The sequence below is a fragment of the Athene noctua genome, chromosome 5, assembly GCF_965140245.1.
Source record: "Athene noctua chromosome 5, bAthNoc1.hap1.1, whole genome shotgun sequence".
Lineage (NCBI taxonomy): Eukaryota > Metazoa > Chordata > Aves > Strigiformes > Strigidae > Athene > Athene noctua.
The window spans coordinates 32,565,496-32,588,702 of record NC_134041.1 but is presented as its reverse complement, the minus strand read 5'-3'; the positions used below and the strand labels follow the sequence as shown (position 1 = coordinate 32,588,702).

Here is a 23,207-nt window from a genome sequence, read left to right as displayed (position 1 = left end):
TACAGTCATGTTAGAAGACAAAGAGTTCCCATTAATCTCCTATGGGAAAAAACTGAACAGGAGAAAAGAGGGGGGACAGAGGTTGTAATTATGTTTCCCTCTCCTCCTCCTTCTTGTTTTGGGTGAGTTGAGACACACAGGGATGTCTTCTCCACTAACATCCAGCTGCTCCTTAACACTTCACAAAATAGATGTGGCGCTCCCAGACATTCCCCACCATCCCTCACCAGCAACGTAAACCCACCATATTGCATCAAAAAAGCTTGGCAATTAGCTCTCCTCCTCTGTGCAGAGCTGGAGAGCAGGGGAGGGGGTTAGGATGCAGCCATACCTTCCCCCCAGGCCTGGGCAGGGCTGTCCCATGTCTCTGCAGGACTCGCAGCCCCCAGCCTGCCACTCGCCCTCGCCGGGGCCGTGCCGGGGGCAGTGCCATCACGGTCTGCTGGGCTTTGGCCCACTTTGCCCTGGTTTGGGCGCCCGGCTGGCGCCAGCTCGAGCGTGATGCTCTGATGACTTTGAGGGGTCAGCCTCACTTCGCTTCCCATCAATCCCTCCTCTTGCCCCATTAAGTCACAGGTCACTCTGCATTCTGCAGATCAATGCCAGCTTCAGGATGTTTTTTGGTCTCAATATGACACAGGAGGAACCACCAGCTCTTAATAATTGCTTTAATAACAATGTAAATAAAACCCCATACTCTACAAAAAATAGGTAAAATAACTCTATAATTTTATGGGTAGCTGAGCCCTGGCACTGGGCTGGGGGGTGAGGGCACGTCCCTGGAGGCAGCACCCCCAGCATGTGCCTCTGACCTGGGACATCAGTGATGGGACAGGAGCAGCAGGCCTGGGCTGGTGGCTTCAGACCAGCTCCTGCTCAGGTCTAGGAGGATGAGCAGAGTGTGTTTCCCCTCTTAAACACCTGAACGGTTTTATGTGGATTTTGACAAGTCAGATTAAGCACTGTAATCAAAACAAACTTGTTTAAATAAGGCCCCTGAGGACAAATCAGAGCTGCTGAGCATTTTCCCTACCCAACCCCACACATCTCATGGGTGGAAGGACAGGCAGTGGATGAGGTCACACCTGCAGCACAAGTTGCTCATCCTCTGGCAGTCACCGTCCTCACCGCAGGGTCCAGAGAAGGGAACACGTGGGATGGTCCAGCACCTTCACAGCTTGGTCCATTGGAGCCCAACACCATGCCTGTGGCTCCCTACAGCACCACAGCACTGGCCAGCCCCCTCTGGGAGGGAGGCTTATGATGCCGATGGGGTTATGATGAGGTAACCTTTAAATGAACACATTTGATTTCTGAATGAAGAGCCCCTAGGGCTGCTCTCCTTCCCAGCAAGGCTTCTGGCAGAGAGGGGTGATGGGGAGGCAGGCAGGGCCAGGAGGGTGCATTAGCACTCACTGGTCTGGGATTCACGTTGAGCTCGTGCTGCTGGCTTGGTTTCAGCTGTCACATGCTATTACTCATGCCTCCTAACAACGGCCTTTACTTTTTTTATTTTTTCTGAAATTCTCCAAATTATTTTACTTGGCTGCCTGGAAGGATTTTAAGTGATGAAGTGACAGCATGTTCCCCAGCCCTCATAGGGATTTTGGAGAGGATGATGGGGTTCAAGATGCTCATGGAGCTCATGCCCCTCTGCTACTTGTGCAAGTCTCCAGGTGAAAGCCAGTCCTACTGCTTCTCACCACCACATTTTGGAGTCAAACAAGAGCGTTGATGTTTATCTCATCTCCCTCAACAGACCAGGGAAACAGCAGCACCTTTAAGAGAAGGTGAAGTTGGGAGAGGAAAAAATTAACCTGCCTCTCTGCTTCTGCCGCTGCATGGATCAGAGGCTTTGGGCAAGCAGCTACCACAGGTAAGATTGTTCTTTCTCCCCACTCTCCCACGGGCTATTTTCCACCATGGCCCGTACCAGGCCATGTTGCACACACTTGCTACTCCAGCCCAATTAAAAGAGGCTGTGATGGGTGTGCAGAGCCCTCCTCCAGCTGAAAGGGTGTTCCTGGAAGAGCTGGAGCCACCTTCTTCCCACATACTGCAGACTGGCCAAGGAAAGTCCATACTTAGTTTTATTTCTCATCATTTATTTCTACGAGATGTCAAAAAGCTCCCTTTTTCCCCTCCCAAGAATTCTTCCTGCTGCTTGATGTTAGAGGACAAATTCTTGTCCTGCCTCTGCTGCGTAATGATGGCCAGCCATCAGCCAGAGCCAGGTTTAAGGTGTGAAAGTTAAGCTAGAAAAATTTAAAACAGTTTTTTGGCAAGATCTGCTCAACTCAAATGGCTGGTTAACATGTGGAGCAGAGGAAGAAGTCTTTAACCCAACCAACCACTTACATTCATTTATGAAGACCTTAAAAACTTAGAATACCCAAATACCATCTTCTAGTTGAACAGAGACAAGGTTGAGAAGACCCTCACTTCAAGGATCCTTTTGCAGCTCACTGAAAGCAAAACTAAAGCAAACTATGTGGTGATGATTACCAAAAGGCTGTGGGGACTAAGGTTACAGGTGCCTCTCCAGAAGATAGAAGATATGGGCTCCAGCCCTTATGCCACAAATGCTGCTATAATTCATGGCTTCCTCCAGTCTCAAGCACACCTCCTCACTAGGCAAACATCTTGGCTCAACATCCATGACCAAGTGCAGCACGTGGGCTCTGCACCGCTGAGAGAAAGGGAAACCCATCCTGGAGAGCAAGCAAGAAGATCTTGCAAGGTTGGCCTCAAGAAAAAGAGTCTTTGTGGGCAGTGGCAGGGACTGGCAGGAGGTAAGATGCAATTACCTCTGCTGGATGCCAGCCAGGATGCTGGGGTTAACACTGCTGCCTGCACGTGTGGACGCTGCCAACACACAAGATGATTTCTTCAAGGCAAACACTGCAGTGAATGCTCTGCTTCACCCCTGGACTGCTGCAGGTTCTTGCTGGGTATTTCTGACCTCCAAAAAGCAGTGAGAAAGGAAAGAGAACTTCAGAGCAAGGAAGGAGTTAGATTTGCCTTTCCAATTATCCACTGCTGTTGTTATGACCTTCCATAGTTAAACAAAATTACCCTAAACAAACAAGACTCCAGTGCTCAGGTTGAACGCTGGCATTAGCAGCCATCTGCACTCACCGTGAAGAGCTCTGACATATTGATATTAATTTAAATTTCCCCTTGACCATCGTTTTCAATTCCCTCCAGCACTGAACTTCTTCTTAGCACTAAGGCATGTTCCTCCTACTCTTCTATTAAATGCTTTAAAATTAATTAAGGAGGCTGGCTGGCCAGACAGGGTTTTAAATTCCCTTTCTCAAAGAAAAAACTGACTCACCCAACACCTCTCACAGGGACACAAGTGCTGGAGGCAAAACCATTCTGGGGCAGAAGCCAAGGGCTTTGTAACCCTGCTCTTTTGAAAGAAGAAAATGAGAATAAAGACTCTAAGTGCCCACCATATGCAATTAATTTTTTGCAAGGAGAGTGGTTAAGCACTGGAACAGGCTTCCCAGAGGGACTCAGGAATCTCCGATCCTTCCTCAGTTGAGTTGTGAACATCTTCAAGCCCTGGAGCAACCTCATCTGACTTTGAAGCAAGCCTTGCTCTGGACAGGGGGTTGGATCGGCGACCTCCAGAGGTCCTTCCCAAACTCATTCACTCCCTGACTCTAAAAAGGCTGAAAATCCAATAGGGACCATTTGTTGAGGAGGCAACTAGAATACTGACCAAATGCTGTTTAAAAAAAAGATTATAGTAAGTAATTACACATGACTTCATATGTCAATTGCAAAGAGTTACCTGAAGAAAAGAAAATTAAGGGGATTAAAATAAGGAGCATACCACTTGTGACAAAGAGACAAAGACAAAAAATGCCATTACCCAGTGTTTATGAGCTGCTGTGTTTCTAATTAGGGCCAGACACCAAATTTGCATTTTATCTTGATTGAAACAGAATGAAAACCGAAAAAATAAAGGTGGCTGATGTTAAACTGTTTTGCCTGTTTAATTCAAGGAGTAACCTTCCAGCATTCAAACTAGCTGTTTTTTTTTTTTTTTTTCTTCTGTTTTTAAGATCTCAGCTTTCTCAGAGTAATTTCAATTTAAAACACAAGATCTTCAAGTGGAGGGAGAGAAGGAATGAGGTCACCTGTCAAGCAGCTGCTGTGTGCCATGGAGCCAGGTACAACAGCAGCCATGGCAGCTTGCAAAATAAATTAGTAGGCAATGATAAACAAGCCAGAGGCTGGGCAAAACCCACACCTGAAACCAGGGGAAGCAACAAGAGCGATGGCCATTGCTCCTCATGCTGGCCCTGCCTTCAGAGGTGGCTCGCTGGAAAGGATGCTTCACACAGCCCAGCTCAGGCACTCAGCACCAAATTCTCTTAAAATGCAGCAAAATGCAAATCTAGCTAGTGCTCAGTGGGACATGTCAAACAGCTGCCATTAGGCAGAAGGAACAAATTTTGTTTCCTTCTGCCACAGTGACTCAGGTGGCACATAGGATGGAGACCTGCAGGACCTCAGAGCAGGACACAAGCTAGCACACGCTCTAATCCTCCTGGGAAGATCAGAATCAGGCTTTTAAACACATGGAGGACAGGAGACACCTTTCACATGCCACTGGCTATGTGTTCTTGACAGGTGACCCAAGACTGCAGCAGGGCCTTGCTTTGCTGACACAGAGAGTGAAGCCCCCGTGGCAATCCCAGCCTCAGAGGCACGAGGGAGACACATACTCCAACAAACTCATATTCTGTTTGCAAACTGAAATGCTTCCCACAGGTATCACTGTATACATTGCACCTTTGCCACCCACAGCTAGGAAAAGATGCTACGCCCACCAATTCCACTTTCAAGCTTAGAGTTCTGGCAGCAATCCTGACAGCTCAGTGTGACTGCTACTTGTGAAGACTATCTGCACCTTCTTACTCCCCCTGCTATCCTGCCAACAAAACAACAACGACTCTTAGCATCATGGTTTATTCCCCCTCCATATGTACAATTAAGTATATGCATGACCATTAAAAATAAGGCTACTTATATCATGGCTCTGAAACACATTACAAACCAACTCCATCCCCTCTCTTATTCCAACATTCAAAATGCTTGACTTTTCATGATGTGCAGAGAGGGGCAACGCAACCAGACCACACAGGCAATTAAGTGGTGCAGGGCTTTGGTAACTGGATCTAGAAGCTTCCTCCTCTAGCTGAGATAGTCAAACTCAGCCAGATCAGTGGGAGGGAGATCATTATCTCACGACGTCTTGGTGACATCAGTCCAGGTCCCAGGCAACTGCAGGTCACCCCATCTCAGCATGTTGCTGGTAGCAAGCGGCAGAAAGGCCCAGGATCACATAGATGGGAGGACAACTTAATCTTTGGAGCTGGTTTGTCAGGTCAAGGCAGGGGTGTAAGGACAGGAGGAGGATGAAGCTGCCCTTCTCTTCTTGAAGACCAGAGGACTTCAGTCTCCAGAGATGTCAAGCTGGGTGACACTTCCAACATTTAATGCATCTAAAAAAAATATTAATAAATCAAAGGAACAACTGAACCATATCATTATGGGATTGCAAGTGAATTGCTTGCATGTCCAGGTAAGGCTTAGAGACTTTTTTTCCCCAATGGGGATGAAGAACAGTCCAGATGAAAGTAACTGGAGATGTGCAACTTAGGACAGCCCTGTGTGGTCCTGTAATCTCCCTTCCCAAGTAAATCTGTTCCCATATGCAACAAGAGAGAATCTTCCAGCTTCAGCTTGTGGCTCAATAAGTTTTATTATTCCTTTTTGTTTTTATTTAAAAGAATTTGTTTTCCTATCATAAAAATTAGACAACCATACCACCACCACCAGCAGCAGCAAAGTCTGTGGAGTTAATGTTGACGGCAGACAGTTCACTGGTGTTTCCAGTGTCTCAAAATGTCCTAAAAAGTCCATAAATGAAAAAAACCCCAGACATGATGCTTTTGGGAAGGAACATCAAGGTGGTTTCGGTTTCTTGTCCTGCTGAGGATCCCAGATGAATACTGTAGCATATCAGCAGGACCAAGTACCTCATGCCTCGAGACAAAACCCTTCATACCAGCTCCAGTACCTGATTAGTAGGGAAGATGAGACATTTAGAATAGGAATTTATGACATTCATTATCTCCTACATCAGCATATAGATTACTAGGACAGGACTGACCCTTCTGTCTCCACCTCTTACCCTTTATTCACCAGCATGCAATAGTATCACACAAATGGAATAAGCACTTGGCAAGGATCCTGATTTTGATGTCTGCTTGAGCTAGGATAAATTACAGCATGAAGTAAAACCACCCACAGCTGCATCATTTCCACTCATTCCAATCAACCAGCTCTTGGAAATCTTACAATGGAGATGAGAGATTTTGTCCTCTCAGCCCTCTGTGTTCACATTTCCCTTGTCCATGTTAAGATGGTGCAACAGCCTCTGAAGGCATGGTCTAGAGACTGCAGAAAAGTGGCTGTGAGGGCTGTCACAGCCTTTATTAAGCTGGTTTGGTTTAACCGCGGAAAGTTCTAGACCTTTGCATTTGCCTGCAGCTTGGAGCGGGTTTGTGCAAACCCAGTCCTTTCCCAGACCATCTCACCTTCCCCCTGCCTGCTGCCAAAGGCAAATGGAAGTACCAGTGTTCTGACAGCCCTGGCTGTTTGCACATTTCTCTGTCTACCTTCTCTCATTAACAAGCAAAGTGCATGAGCAAAACCTCTCTAATCAGTCTCCTGTTGCTTCTGGATTCACTTCAAGATATGAAAAGCATCTGTGCATTTTGTCCATTTTACTAAGAAGGAAGTGACCAAAGTAACAAGCAACCAATTCCAAAGCCTGCTAAATAAATTGCCTATGAATGAGAGGCTACAGCATCTCATGCTGCAACAGCAGGAGTAACCAGGCCACTCATGGTCTAAAAAGGAGGAGAAAAGTAAATCTTGACACACAGTCAAATATAGACCACTCAGGTCTCTCCCTATTCCTGCTTTTTTTGTGATTTTTCCAGGACCGTTCAGACCAACAACCCTGGTCTGGCTCCTGAGAGCTGCTATTGTCACAGGGATGTGAGGAGAAATCAGGATGAGGACCTTGGCTTCATGAGAGTACCAATCCAGTGTGTAACTTCGCAAACAGCAAGTAAACCCTTTTATCAGCAGCTACAGAAAGCTGCCATGGCTCTGGGCTACACGCTTATAGCATTAACCACCAAGCCTCAAAAGCATGGTTGGAGATCAATGCTGCTGTGTACGATTTGGGATGGCATCAGACACGGGGTCCTCTGGAGGATCAGCACCAGCCTGGGTGTGGGTGCTGGTTTTGCTTGGCTGTCTGACAGACACATAAAGAAGAACAAAGTCTTTTCCATATTACTTGACATTTCATGGATAGAAATACATTGAACAGATGCTCTAGAAGACTTCTAATTCAAGTGCTGAAAGTGCTGGCAAAATGCTGGTGTCTTGGTGCACAGGGAAGGCTCCTGCTTTCACAAACCCCTGTGCTGGCAGCTGCTGTCTGTTACAGCCAGTCTAGGCATCAGGAATAAGCAAAGCAAGGGAACGTCCCTGCTCATTTCAAACATAGCTCCAGCCGGCTGCACATCAGGAGCTCAGCTTTCAGCTCTGCTTGTCGGTGGCAGCAGCCAGAGGACAGGGGAGTTAACGCACGGCCTCCATTGCCTCAAGAACCAGCATGAGCCTGGGGAGATGCTTGTGTCAGGTGCTCCATGCTACCAAGACCCCAAGGAACAGCAGAGACACGTTGGGTGCTGGATGGCTGCTGGCAGCATTTCTACACCTTGCTTTAACTGGGTTTCGTTGCTGGTGCACTGTTTGCTTGCTCCATAATGTGCCAGAGGCAAATACATAATTTAAATTACAGACTCCTACAGTTGGGATGACCTCCTCTAGTGGTTTCTCCTGGCTGTATGGCTTCTCAGACCTCACTCTTTACTAACAACAGATTCAAGTGTTTAAAGAGGAGATGCACAAAATAACTTACCTTAATTGTACCCTGACTGTTAGCAGCAATCAGCACATTGGACTCCTGCAAAAAAACAAGAGACACTATCACAATCTACCATTGCTTTATTTTTCCTCCCTCTTTTTTTTGGAAAAAGCAGCAGAGAAGCAGCAGTTGTTTTCATCTTATGCATTAAAAGTATATCTAATTTCAAAGGGACTTAACTCTTCCTATTTCCAAGACACTTTCGAGGCTGAAAGTCTTTATAAAAGTTATACTATCTTGAAGAATTAGAAAGCAATAATCCTTAGTGCTTGTACAGAGCTTTAAATCTCCAAAGCAATTTACAAACATGAACTAATCCTCACAGTCTCCCTGTGAAGTGGGCAAATAATAATAATCATTTTCATCTTTTGGCAGCACATGGACAAAGGTCTCCAGCGCCCTAACTAAACCGACTAATCACCATGACAAAACCTCTTTGACTCTGAGGCCAGGCAACCTCTCTCACAGCTAAGAGGTTTCAGAGAAGTAAAACAAAGAGAAAAGAGATTAGAGAATAATAGCAGATACACCCAGTTTGGAAGGGAATATAAACAGAGGGCTCCAACCCTGCTTTATGCAGAAAGGCAGCATTTATTTACCTCCTGTCAATTGATAGAGTTGCCTTTAGAGATATTTTGGTTGCCTGAAAATTAACGAGCTGCTGCATCAGTCAGGCAACCCCCAGGCAAAAACTGGGGGAAACAGTCCCTGCTCTTCAGACTGCATTCCTGAGGCGACCAGCAAGTGCAGACGCACCCTCCCAAACCAAAATTGTGCAGAGGGAAATCCAAAGGAATGATATGGTGCCAATAAACCTAAAGTGTGTAAGCGCTGAGGTGAGCCCAACAGCTCTGGAGATGCTGAGGTTAAACCACCCAGACTGGTGTCCTGCATCCGTCCTTGTACCAGCAGTTGTAGCGTATGCTGCCAAATTGCCTACTGTGAACTGTTTTCCTCTAAAACCAGCTGATATCTTTTCTCAGACACATTTTTCAATTTCTCTCACTGCTGCTATCCATCCTCAGACAAACTTGCTGTAATTATCCCGTCACTTAACACATGCATTTTTAATAAACTCAGTGACTAGAATATGCCCTGCTCCAAAGGGAGCAGAAAGGCAGCTTGACCCAGCCCCAACAGAGTTGCATGATGTCGCACCATGAGGTTCAGGACTTTGCACAGCCACCAGCTTTGAAGCAAAGGGAGAAAAGTCCTTTTCAACACAAAAACCCACTTATCAGGTAAGAGTAGCCTTGTGGTAGACCACTGGGCTAATTATTATAGATAGATTTGTTCACCCCCAGTACAATCATTAGGGGATTAGTTAAGACTCCTGATATTATCTCACCAATGATCCTCCAAGTCAAAGCTCCTGAAAAGGAAGTATATCCTCAAAGGGAGCATGTACTCCAATTTCCATTAATTTGGTGGCTAAGAGTCTAATCCTGTGAACTGCTCAGCTTCTAGTAACAGCATTAAAATGAAAACCCAACAGGGGGAATGCAGATACAAATGTGATTTGGGGACCAAAACAGGGACAGAGATGCCTGATAGTATTTTGGAGGCAAGGGAGAGTAACCAGCAGCTATCTAGTGTGTAGTGTGAGGGACTTGAACTCCTGAGTACATATGATCCAGGGTCTGAATAATTCCTTTTGCACTGTGAGTGATTGGTAATTCATCCTGCTGCTGCAGTCTGCTGGGGTACCACTGTAAATGAACTCTGGTTCAATGAATAGTTTTACCTGCTAAATAAAATAAAAATGCTAGAGAGTAATATACTCTCACTTCCTTGTTCTTCAGAAGCCATTGGGTTTTTTTTTCAGCAGGGTCTGAGCTAATCACCACTCCGCTGCTTTCATCCACAACCGTGAGATGCAAACGGGAGCAGACAGCAGCAAAATTAGCACCAAATCCGTCATTGAACAAACAGTGACTTGCTTGTTAAGGCACACTAGCACTGCTTCCCTAAGAACATAGTGAAGTGACTTGTTTTGAATCCTCTAAAGAAACAATTCTCTTCCTTTCATGTTGCCTGTAAAACAAACAATACATTCAACACGTTAAACACCTAAGTTGTGAAGTTGCTTAGGTCTGTAGGTTTGTAACTCTCAACAGCTGTGTGCATGTTGAACCAATCCTTTTGCCAGGGCATGTCTGAATGGAGTCACTGTATCCTCAAAAGATAACCACCATGACCACTTAGCTAGCCAAATACTTATTTCCCCTACTGCACCAGTACAAGCGTCTAGATATCTCAGGCATGAAAAACAGGATATCATCATCCACTGTGGCTGCATGTTCATTTTCTACTTTACCATAATCACTTGGTGTTTCTACACAGGGCAAGAAGGTTGAAAGGCTGGCTTTCCTCATCCCTCCCAAATTTATTATCTGCAGGACCCAGAAACTGCCAAAGCAGAGGCAGGGAGTATGCTGAAGATCCACCCAGACTGAGTAGTCCTGCTCTGAAGAAATCAGTTATTAAAATGACTCTTCTACGCATGCACCTCCTCCTACGGGTGGTTAGCAGCTTTAGCCCTGCTTAACAGGAGAGGCAGAAGGTGCCAGGTGCCTTTGCTAAAACAAGATTGAAGAAAAAAAAAAGGACAAACACAACAAAAACATGAGGCTTTACTGCCTGGCAAGCAACAGCATTCTGTTCTATGCAGCTGCTTATCTCAAGTATTACTGCACCCCAGTGGAAAGCCACCAACTGCGTTACCTGATGAAATGTGGAAACCTCTCCTCTACACATCAAGACAGATAAGGAACGATTGGTGGAGACATGGTGTGGTGCACTCGCATCCCCTGCAATGAGATAACGTGCCATCCCCACAAGCCCAGGACAGCCATAAAATTGATGGGAGATAGCTTAAGAGTTTTGGTCCTGTTAAGTCAACAGAAAAGAGCAAGGCTCTGAGGATGTCAAAAGTATGCATCTTCTTGTCTCTTGGCATTGCATATGAATATAGAAAGATTAATTGACAAATGCAGGTGCATTTCAGGACTCATGTTAAGATTAATACAGGGTGCAGGTCCAGAACTGCTCTACGATGCTCCAGGGCTGAAGTTTTGTGCTAAGACTTATGAACAACGTTCCACACATGCCAACTTTTTCCTCAACTGCAGTAACAGTATTATGGGAAGTCTGAAGGACAGTTCCTTGACATTGGGAAGGACTTGACTCTAGCACAAATCTTTGTTATTGCCTACAGAGTGGATGCATATCCACATGGAGGTAGGCATTATGCAAAAATGAAACTGTAAATCCGTCCTGAAAGCAAAGACAGACCAGAGAGAAGCACCTCTGTCCTGAAGCTGACACATCCCCATCTCCTGGAAGTGGTACTGGAAGAACACAACTGGTCGACACACAGGAACTTAGGAGCATTTGCCCTTGGGATTTGAAGGGACTTTCATTGATTGCACCAAAAGAAGAAATTTCTGCAGCACATTCTTGATGGCAAGGAAAAACAAAATCAAATTTAGGACCTTCCTGAATAGATGAGATACCTGCTACATTCATCATTTGAAGGAATTATTCACCCAGTGACAGCTGGATTTTGAAGCACACTGATTTCCCTCCCTCCTAGATGAGCCCTGTATTTGAATGGCTCTGGGGAGCAATTTATACAGGGAAGGAAGGGAGGAGAAGGTAAGTCTAGTTGACTGCTGGTATTCATGCAAGAGCAGTCGGCATTAAGATAATCGGAAATGCTCCGGCTGTTTGACCAAGCTTGAGGAAACTCAGCTGAGCAACTGAGTTGTCGGAGATGCTTCAGTGCAAAAGGGAGTAAGACAGCTGAGGTTGTAGCTCTTCCACTCTTTTTTTACATCTTTGTGCAAGAAAACTTTGCGGGAGCGTGGAACTAAATGAACATCACCCCACATAGACAGCTGTTAAAACCACACATACATATCACCTTTGGGGGACACACTGTTATCCAAGCAGACTCAACTCTTCAGAGGAAGGGAAAGCCCCAGTCAGACCCTCTAGCTAAGCTGTAAACCCAACCTCCCAGGAACTGCAAGGCTCAGGTCTAGCCACACCTCTTCACTAATAAAGTGACACTGTGGACACCCACCTTCAGCCACAGTGCTCCAGGAGTTAAGCACTGCCCTTGCCAGTGGGCTTGTGCAAAATTACAGCTCAGTATTTTATCGCCTTCCTTTCCTGACACAAAATAGAGAGCCTGTGCCAAAGGGGCTCAAAATAGCCAAGAGAAGCACAAATCACTCACATTTTTTTTTCCCCCTTAATATAATCCTTTATGAGACCATTCCTTGTCTGCTATCCCACATACATCAATCCTTAAAGTGAAATTCAGAAGCTCACACTGAAGGAAAGGCTGGAGCATGGTCTACATAAGAGGAGCCTGGATGCTGACTTTGAAACATCTCAGGTGTCCCCACTGGGCGTGAAACTGTGAATCAGAACTTTTATATGTGAACATAATGTACACTTAAGTTTGTAAATGCAGTAGTTTTGTTAAAGCTAGTCTTGCCAGGAACAGTCAGATCCCTTGAGAGTTGGGAACTGCAGTGGGTAGTCAACAACCACGACTTTGACCGCATACACTAACACGTAAAAGATGCAGCAGCACTCCTCTGTGTCATTAGCCCAACAAAACTAACTTTTAAACTTATCCAACGGTGTTTCCTGCAAGACCCATGCTGAGGAAAGTTTGGCTACAGGAGAAATGATACAACACAGACTTATCTTCTACTTTTCCACTCTCCCCTACCTTCTACAGATATCAGCAATAACACAACAAGCTGAAGAAATTGTTCCTTAGGATTATAAAGATGTCAATGTTGAAGCAAGATGTTCACTCAACGGACTGGAAATCTATTTGGGACTTTCACAATATTATAAATAATTACAGGCCATGCAGTTTGTGCCCCTTTGATATCCTCCTTCTGCACAAATAAAACATATTTGCCTCAAACTTCCAGTGCAGTCATCACTGAGGTAAGCATGGATTTTCTGATTTTCAGCTAGGTTTGTTCTATGGATTCACAGTTAGGATTCTTACAGATCTTATTTTAAATTAACAACTTCTCACCTTCCCACCCAAGCAGACATTTTTGCTAACAAATGGCTGGTTCGTCAGCAATTCTCTTTCAAGCAGACGGACTCACTGCCAGCAAACCCTGCACACTTACTCAAAGGAACCAGAGCCTAATTAAGCACAGTTGTTGATACAATCGGAAAATATACCGAGTGAGAAAGCTTGCACTGAAGTGGCCATTGTCTTGTTATTTATAGGCAGAATAAAAGTATATAGTTGAACTATATCTACTGCTGTTCATACAGAAAACTACTCAGTCCTTACTGAAGATGGCAGCTATTACCCAGGTGCTGTTTTTTAAGACTGAGCTGCAGACCATCTGCAAGTTGTATTTCACCACAACTTCTCCCTTCAACATCACACGCAAAGTCTTTTCATACATCAAAATATGTGAAAGTGGTTCCCCACAGACCACCACTGCTAGACTGCTCTTCATCTTGTAATTAGCAGATTCTAATGGCTTTTCATTCCAATTCCCCTGAGACCTGGTTATTTTCTTGTTGTATGACTCAAGTCAGCTTTTGTTTTTCAAAGAAAATTCTAACCTAGAAAACACAATGAACCTTCAGTGTACAAAAATCAAGAGGTTTTTAAAAGCTAAACTACTAGATTAGATCTCTTCCCAGCAGGACAATGTGCTGCACACTAAATTTTTCTTCTTTCTTTCCATTGTTGTGATGCAATCATTATCACAGTGCATGGTGGGATGGTTAAAGTGGTACACAACCCTCTATCTCCCTGTGTACCAGAGTTTACTCTATATGCCATCACACTCACTTAACACTAATCCCTTTTGAACAATTTTAAGGGAATATTTATTACTGATACTGTGAACATCAGGCCTAAGCAGAAATTAATTACTTTTTTAAACTTAGCACTTCTTTAAAGCACAAGGTCTTACACACAAAAGATGTCATACCAAAATGTTTCAGGAGCAGTAACACCCAACTTTTTAGGTTTTAAACCTGGAACAGAACATGTATACCTAAACCATGTCTTTTAATCCTTAGAAACTCTACTTTTATCTCATTCTGAAGGTAATTCCTTTGTACACACAGAGATAAAGCCTCCTTAGGCTTATCTGCCTTCCCCCCCTCAAAAGTTAACAACTTGATATATCTGAAAAAAGTGTTGTTTGTGCTTCCTTCTAGATCCAGTTGCAAATACACAATCTTTTTAGTTTTTAAGTTTATAGATGCTACACAATTACACTCACACAGCATAATAAAGGTATTTTCTTAACACATAAGCCCACAGATTTACACATGATGGCATTCCTTTGGCTCACTTTCTGTAGAAAAACTTGCCTACAATCATATGCACATGCATATAGTTTCTTCTCACATAGGAATTCATGGACACACTTATAAAGGGGAGAAAAGCTTTCAAACAAATTAGTGTTTTCATCATCCTACATCACACAGAGTTTGCAGCTTCTGCACAAGATGAAGCGTGTCTTGCTAGGGAACGTGTGCAGGTAGAAATTCAACATCTCCTTGAATCCCTCCCCTTGTTTTTCTGCGATTTCAGACTTTAACCTCTGTATCAGGGATGCTTTTATCAAGTTTTCTGACACTTCTACATCTGGTATCTTCTAACTGCAACTCTCAACACATGAATATATCCCTCTTCTCTGCCTCCTGAAGAAGCAGTCTTCTCATTTTTGGATTTTACACTTAATGCATTTTTCTACTCCTATTCATGCCAAACTCAGCACAAGATGATGATGTATAACTGGAAGCTTATTTGCTATCATATATACCCAGGTCTCTGTATTCACAGCACATGGGTGCCTAGAGGAAAGCAGTCCAAGGCTTGCTCCAATGACACACTCAAATAAGTAGTAAGCTATCTTTCAGCCAAGTGAGAAATCACTTTTTCTTAGCATGACCTTTCTTTTCAGCATGTAGCTCTCAAGAAAACAAGATCAACAAGGCAATTGAAGACCAGGCTAGAAGAAAATAGAAATACACACATGTACGGTGCTGCACACAGGCACCAATTCGCTCATTTCTACACTGTCTTCTGAATTCAAGATGGAAATGGAGGCCAACGAGACTGATGGGAAGAGGACAAAGAAAGCTCTGCAAAAGGCAGGAGAGCCAGCCAGGAAAGCCCACCCCAGGAATCATTGATACATTGCAGGAAACCGCCTCTAATTTAGTTGTTCTGGAACAAAACTGGTTTTGATAAGCACCTAATTTATTTCAAAATCAAGATGAGAATAACTCGCCAGACACTTATTATTTTGCAGTAGATGCAGAGCTCTAACAGCTGTTGCACACTCCCCATCAGGCAAGGCAGGGAGACATATGTTAAAACCAAATGATGTTAGCATTAACCCCCCCCTCTCCCAAAGGGCAAGTCGTCTCCTCCTCTAAATGTGGGAATATCGAGCTCCACTGCTCTGTGACAAGGGCTCTACAGCTACTTGTTCCTACGGTCATATATCCTGGGATTTCAGATGCTCCCCATAAACAACGTGCTCAAGGCCTTCAACAAAGCAGCAGCAGTATATAAATATAGCTTGCACTAAGCCTACAAAAACCATATACATAAATATGCAACACATCAGCATCAATACTGCAAAACCACAGAAAATGGCTAGGCATTAGTTTAGTGAAAACAGCTTTTAGCATTTATTCTCTTAATATTTAAAGCTCCCAAATATTTGTTTGGCAATTCTACATAACATGATGCCATACATTGCTTGACAACTGCACAGTCCAAGACCTGCGTTCCTACTGCCAATACATTTTCCTCCTTTCTCTTCTACTGTTTGTTGCCATCAGTCATTACATCATGCTGGAGGTGATGAATTTAATCTCTCCCTAGCCAAGGTCATGCTGCCCTGCCCATCAGTGCTGTATGTGGCAAAACCAAGCCCCGGGGTACTGTCATTACTATCGCTATTGCTTATGCCTCCCTTCCAAACCCTCATCAGAAACAAAATGTGTGAGCTGAAGAAACGGCCACCAATCTGCATGAGAGTATTCAGAAATGTGACCTAAATCTGGTAGGTCTTGATTTTGTGCAGACCAATGGCAAACCATCAGGGACCAGAGCTGTAAACAGAAATCAGTAGAACATGAAAAGCCTTTTCAGTCCAAACTACCCCAAATTACACAGATGAGCAGTCCACTCTATGATCACAGCCTATCATAAGTGCTACACAGCCCAGTCCTGAAGCACAGTGAGGACCACCACTCCCAGCTGCTGCACTGGGAAGGAATGGATGCTGGTGGAAAACTCCTGAGAGATGCTATAAGACATTCTTTCCCTCGCCTCCCTGCTCCTCAGTCCTCTTCAATTTACAACACACTCCTTGCCCTACTGTGAAGGGCAAACTCCAATTTGTTTAAGCCCTGCATCATGTTTAGCTGGTTTTCTTATGCCTCTCTTTCTCGCACATGATGTGTTTCTCCCATCCCTCTTGCCTTCTCTATTCTTCTTCCTTCTCCTTTTTGCCAAGTCAGTGCTTTCTCTTCCAGCTCAACTGTGTTCAACACTCCTCTGTTGCTCAGTTCCCTCTTTCAAATATTCCTCTTCACACTTGAATCAGCAATTCCCTAGTTCGTGCAAGAATGCTTTCATCTTTCCCAGACCATCTGTCCCATATCCTTCAGGGCTTTTGTATTTGTGAGATCACTGTCCCTTGAGTGGCATTTCATCATAACCCTAGTTTGAGCACTCCAATTCTTGAGTTTCAACTGCCTCTTCTATAGCACCATGTACATCTTTCCATCTCCTCCCTCCCCTTGTGAATCCACCTTTGAAAATCCAGCTTACAGACAGTTTCCTTTACTTTCCAACCCCTTTGCCTCCAACATACTAGCACCAACACCAATGTGCACATCTTTCTTGGGTTCAGAAAGAAAACAGATGATGGTTAACCTTCCCTTCTGGTGCCAGTATCCAATCAACCAACTGTATCTGCTCCCAGAAGCCACCTTCTCTTCTTTAGGTCTGTATTTCTAGCTCCCTGAACTCATTACTATACTAGGATAACATATGTGTTCTTCTGGTCCCTGCCTAGGTTGTCAACTACAGCTCATTCCCGCATCCACCTCAGAAACATCTGCCTAGATAAAAAACAGAGGATAGAAGAATATAAGGAGGCAGAAGCCTTATGGTTAGAGACTGAAACATCATGTTGCTTTTGGGAACAAATCCCTGCTGGGCCAGAAGCTTTCAACAGGAGAAGGTGATCCACATCAGCCACCTTGCAGATGCCCACATACCCCAAATATCCTTCCTTTCATATTTTTTCCTGATACACAAGAGCTAATACTGCATGTCAGCTGCTGTGCTGAACTGGAGCACACTCCTCCGAAGGCTGACAAATGGTTTCTAAGTTGGGGCAAGAGGGATCACTGCTAGATCACATCTCCTGTGCTCTATGAAGCTCAGCACACTGTTGATGCTGCCAGTGGCTTCTCTGGGCCAGGCACCAGAGTTTGGATCCTGTTAAATCAGTCCCCATTTAGAAATACCACGAAATAAGCCGTTAGCCATTAGTTTCAGTCTCTAAAAAGCTGAATGATACAGGCTTAAAATTGACTCAACCACCTTGACGTTAATATTTTGAATTATTAAGTCTTAGTTCTCTAATGCCAATAAATCATTTATATGTGCACATTTAATTAACAATCCAATCTGTAAAAACAACTTAGCATTCGCACAGCACATTTTATCAGAGGAACCAAAGACACATTACAACATTAATTAAGTGTAACAAATGCCCTGGTGAGGTAGCTAAGTTATCCTACTTTGACATGTGGGGAAACCGAGGCAACACACTCAGTGGATATGCCCAAGGTTAATCCAGATGTTCACAATGAGGTGCTGAAGAGAAAAAGCAAGAGAAATACCACTGAGATTTAACTCTCCTAATAGGCATTCCTTTTTTGAACTGCAGTATTTACTTATTTGTTGATGCGAAATCCCATTCCAGCTGCAATCCCCTCCCAAACAGACTAGGAGCACAAAACACTTATCAAGCATGCTAAAAATCAACCCTACACCACAACAGCCTGCCAGGTGAGGCTGAACGCATGGGGTTCAACATGGTACCCAGTCAAGGGTTTTGAAGAACACTTCATGACCCCTCGCACCCCACAGTTCACACCTATGCACACATCCAAGCTCATGGGCAGGACACTTACCTAAGCAGTTATGGGTCCTAGACCTTTATCAGTGTCTGGTATCTCCCAAGTGCTCTAAGAACTCATTAAACCCTTGGGGAGTTTCACACCAGGCTTTCAGGCCAGGAGCACAAGAGAAGAGCAATAAATTCCTGAATGACACTGACTCTGCTCACCACACATTGAACAGTTATGAATCTTGGAAAATTATCAGGTGTCCCAATATCCTCACTCTTCTACAAACCCATAGATTAACCAGTCTTTCAGGCCACGCAGAGTGTGTCCTGCCATCTCCTCCCTTCCTGCACTCAGGAGATGACCCTCACAGTGGTCCCAGACAATGGTGGCACCCACAAAACTGTGACAGCTCTGTTTGAGGACATGCTCCTCTGTGCCCTCATTTTATAGTTCTAGATCCAGTAGTTTTGTTTGACCCCCCCATTTGGTACAGAAAAACACTGGTTCCTGGGACTGAGGCTATAGCTGACAGCCAAATTGATTTTCACAAAGTGTCAAGGATGTGTTTTTTGATAGTGCCTGGCAGCCATCTAGAATTCAGTCCCACAGCCCATATTGGTGCAAGTCCAGCCTTTTTTTTTCCAAAGCCCATGAATTCTGCTCTTTATGCAAATTACATGCTGTGGAACTGCTTAGGTTTCCGAATTATCATGTGATGAAACATTTCACACCCAGATGATGCCTATTGTCAGACCCTTTAACCCAAGTGTGTACCTCTCAGCAAAGCTGGGTGGATTTTCAGAAGTTCTCACTCAAACCAAAAGGACCTCATCTCCTCAAACATCTTTGGCAACTGGATCTCTATGATTAAGGCACTTGAGTATCAATATGAAGTCTGCCTCATGATGGTAGGATGCAGAGCCTTCCTCCTCCAAGCAGAATTACATACAAAGTTGTGATTACTCTCATGTAAGCAACAAGTCACCATTTTCTCCATGGCTCCCAGTCTGAGACACTGTGTGCAGAAGATTAAGTAACACAAAGTTTACATAATTAAAGCAAAAAAGAGGAAGGCTTGACTAATATTAAGGTATTAAAGCTACCATAGGCTTAAAACAGGGTGGATAAAGACTGGAGAAAGAGGTTTTGCAGCTGGTAACTGGTGGGAACATGTGCTGGCCAGTGCTAATAGGACAGGTTGGAAAGAAAAACCTTATTAGATGCCTCACGTTGACACTATTCCCTCAGAGCAAAAGTGTGTGAGAGACGAGAAACCAGGCCTGTGAGCAACTAAGACAAACAACCTGGGAAAGCAAAAGTTGAGGCTGATTGAAGAAATGCCTCAAACACTCGCAAGACAAAACTCTGAGTCACAGGGTGCGTTCTGTGGAGGCCGAAGCTGATAACGCTGCCCGATGTAGCTGGGGGAGAGAGCCCTGTGGAGACAGGACGGCTCTGCTCTGGGGCACCTGGGCAAATTTCAAGGGCCATGTGTCCGGTGAATGAACTTTGCTTCATTATCCACGAAATGCATATTAAAGTAACACCCCTCAATATGCTAATGAGGGCTGACACGATCATGCTAATTACATCATCCCATGAAACACCTTACCCCTCCCCGTACATGGGATATGTAGCTATGTGGGTCGACCTAGGGGACGGACCCAAGGAAAGTGGGTATAAATCAAAGGGCAGAAGAAAGGACTCTCCCTCTCTCTCGCTCTCTGCCCCTCTCACTGCCCCCCCTCCCCCCGACCGTCTGGAGAAAGCAGTGAAGCGAAGAAGACAGTCGCCTCCTGGAACCCTCACCGGCGGGATCCAGCGCAGGAACCCAGACCAGTGATCTGTATTCCCCCATTCCCTCTATCTCCCTCTTTTCCTTTTTCTATTAAGAAATGCAAAGCATATTATATTGCTCACCACAACTTGCTCTGTACTTAGCCAATTATCATGTGTTCAATTAGTACATTGCAGGTAGTTAATAAATGAACTTGGAGACTTGTTGTCTGCTCCAATTGGGGATTTGCAAATCTGAGTCACTTGTCCCCCTTGTCGGAGCGGGACATGACAAAGTGGAAGAACAATTAATGCATTACAAGCACAGATGATGGCAATCAATACAGGAGAATGGGTTAATCATAGGAGATGTCACAAATGACGAAGGGAGCCAAGCTGAGTTGGACTGCCTGGGTCAGCAAGAGGGAAACACTTTGGCAGGAACTCATGAAATGGCTGACAGACTGAGAAAACCTATTTATTTAAAACTGATAACGGATTCATTCTCTGCTACCGTTCATTTCATACAGTTTGGCTGTCAGCTCTTTGGGGCAGGACGCTGTCACTTGCTGTCTGTTTGGACATCTAGTAAATTGGATCTCCTGATGATTGTAGCTTGTTTGCACTGTCATAATGAAAATCACCTCCACTTCTAAGACTGGCCTGACACAGAGATGCAAAAAAGGGTCACGTTAAAGCAATCTGAATTCTGACATTTAATTTGTATGCTTTAGCAGTAATAACATCCCTTGGACATACCCATCCATTTGTAAGTGGGATCCCACCACCAAACCCAAAACCTGATACTACAGTAACCCAAAGCAAGCAACTTAGAAAATTCTGGACATATGTTAAAATTCTGACTGTTTTGTTAACGGGTCTTTGAATAACATTGCAGAGGTACTCAAGTGATGAACATCTGTGAAACACATTAACTACTCCGAACGTTTTGCTTATGCCAGCTAGAAAAGAAGCATGATGGTTTCACTGCAACTGCAAGCCTTCTAATGGTGTTATTGGATGGGCCAGAAGTCTGGCAGCCCTGGAAATCAAAGTCTTCATTTCTCTTTAAGCCAGGAATAGTACATTTAATAGCAACAAGAACAGTCGTGGGTCTAAGTGTCAACACTGAGGATGTTGTCTGTGGGGGGAAAAATGACAGTATACATGAAATGCTGTACCTCCAGGTGGGGAATTACACATCTGTGTGTGTCGGGTAGAGGCATAGCATGGGGAGGGGAAGTGAGGCACAGTGGGAAAGCACAAACATCTCATTCCTGGAGGCTACTTCTACCCAAAGGGCCCCAAGCTGCTTGGGGGTAAGGACAGAAGAGCGAAGGGTACCTGCCTGCAAGGTGGCCCAGCCTGTAGCTGCATAAGTCACTACAGGAAATATATACACACATATATATATATAAAAGAAAGCATATATTGCTTACATTTTCTACATGACACATACACATGTGCTACAGAACTGAAATCACCAGGACCTGGTGAGATAGAAGGAACAAATTGTTCCTTGCAGAGAAAAATCAAGGCACAAACATTAACCTTAGCATGTGTGTAAGCTTCATGAAATTATACCTATACTAATGCTATTTATAGCATACACCTATCTGGGAAAGAGGACTTTGATTTAAGGAATGGATGTTTAATTAAAATAAAACAAAAGTTACCATTAATCTTGAAAGAATTCACAACCTGCTGCTCTCCTTCAACATCCAATTCAGTTAATGTTGTAACAGGATCAAGCACAGCACTATGTACCCGAAACCTCCTGCAGTGCAAACAAGGCTGGGCATGCTGTAACAAACCAGATGGCCTTCTCTAGTCTTGAGAAATAGGAAGCTTTCTCTCCTCAAAATACTGTTTCAAAAATGCCCCAAGTGCAGTGGGCAAATATTTTCAGTAGCCAGAGCATAGAGGAAAATTATGAAGGAAAACAGGTGTTGATAAACTCAAGATCAGTGATGAAAAATGGCTAGAGCCTACAGCTGCATGCATCAGGTTCTGATGATATCCAAAACTGCATTTAATGTCACAGGCTAGTTTACTCTTAAGTAGTAACTAGGTAAAATTCCAGTTATAATTAAATCTTCTCCCTGCACATATTCAAGTCATAAGGTTCTGTTAAAAAAAGTTTACTGTCTTCTGTTCCTGTGATACAGAGTAAGCTCAGGTAAGGAAGGGGCAGCAGAGCTGAGCATCCTACCCCAGTCAGCAGAACCATCTCCTCTTCACCTACAGTCAAGAAGTAGTTTAGAGCTGGCCTGGCTTACATTCAGCATGGTACCTCTAAATATTATGACCTTATGCAAATGGGAGCTGAACTGGACTTTGAGCTGGGTCACATCTGCAAGGCTGTTTGAAAGAGGTATTTTGTGACTGAAAGATGCTGGAACCTCTGAAAGAAGGTATGTTGAAGCCCAAAGGTCATTTTTGTAAGTCAGTTTTCAAAGTAAGGCCACTGCAAAATATCAGCTTTGGTTACCAAATCATATGGCTGGTAGTGAAAAGACAGTACAGTAAACTGAATTTTAATAAGGTATGACTGTACATAAAATGTGAACAACTTCATTAAACAAAACCATACAGAGTACAGATGATACATATGAGGTTGCTTCTCTAATATCCTACTACTGATGCTTTCTCCATTGTATTTATCTGGGGAGAAAAGGGAGCAGGAAGAGAACTATGCCTTAGGTATTAAGAATCATGAGAGTACAGCTTTATAGTTTTAGTAAAATAAATGCAAAGCATGACATCTTCCCTACTTTGTTCTGCAGAATGAACTATTCAAAAGATAATAATGAACTTTGCATCACCTAGAGGACTCAATTGTGCTGCCTGATTCCCTAATCCCATCTATCTAAAACACTCCCAAATCCAGAAGAACAAGTGAAACCAGCAACAAAAATGCACCTGAGAAATCAGAAATCACTGGGTCATTGAGGTGTTGAAAAGCTTTTTTGATTTAAAAACAAAGAATGTTAAAAACCCCTCAAAAAACCATAAGGACTGAGATTAATGTCAGACAAAAAAACATATGATGTCTTTAGACAAGTTCACTGATTTTGAGAGGGGAAAAAAAAATCCAAACTTGACACAATTCTTACTATGGAGAAATACCCTATTCTTTCATTCACCTTCCACTTTCCCTCTTTGACTTGCTCATTCACCTCCCTGAAATTTACCCTCCCCTAAGGAACACCAGGAGGTAGACCCT

General features: G+C 43.9%; 1 protein-coding gene across 1 annotated transcript in view; it reads right to left on the bottom strand.

Moving 5' to 3' along the window:
• Nucleotides 1-2,006: 2,006 nt before the first annotated feature.
• COP1 (COP1 E3 ubiquitin ligase) overlaps nucleotides 2,007-23,207 on the bottom strand; it is a 134,156-nt gene continuing 112,955 nt past the window's right edge. Inside the window, exons 19-20 of the mRNA XM_074906983.1 lie at nucleotides 8,024-8,068; nucleotides 2,007-6,100 (exon numbers count right to left, since the gene is read on the bottom strand). Of these exons, the coding sequence (XP_074763084.1) occupies nucleotides 6,083-6,100; nucleotides 8,024-8,068 (63 nt within the window). The 3' untranslated portion in view covers nucleotides 2,007-6,082. The remainder of the gene's footprint in view (nucleotides 6,101-8,023; nucleotides 8,069-23,207) is intronic.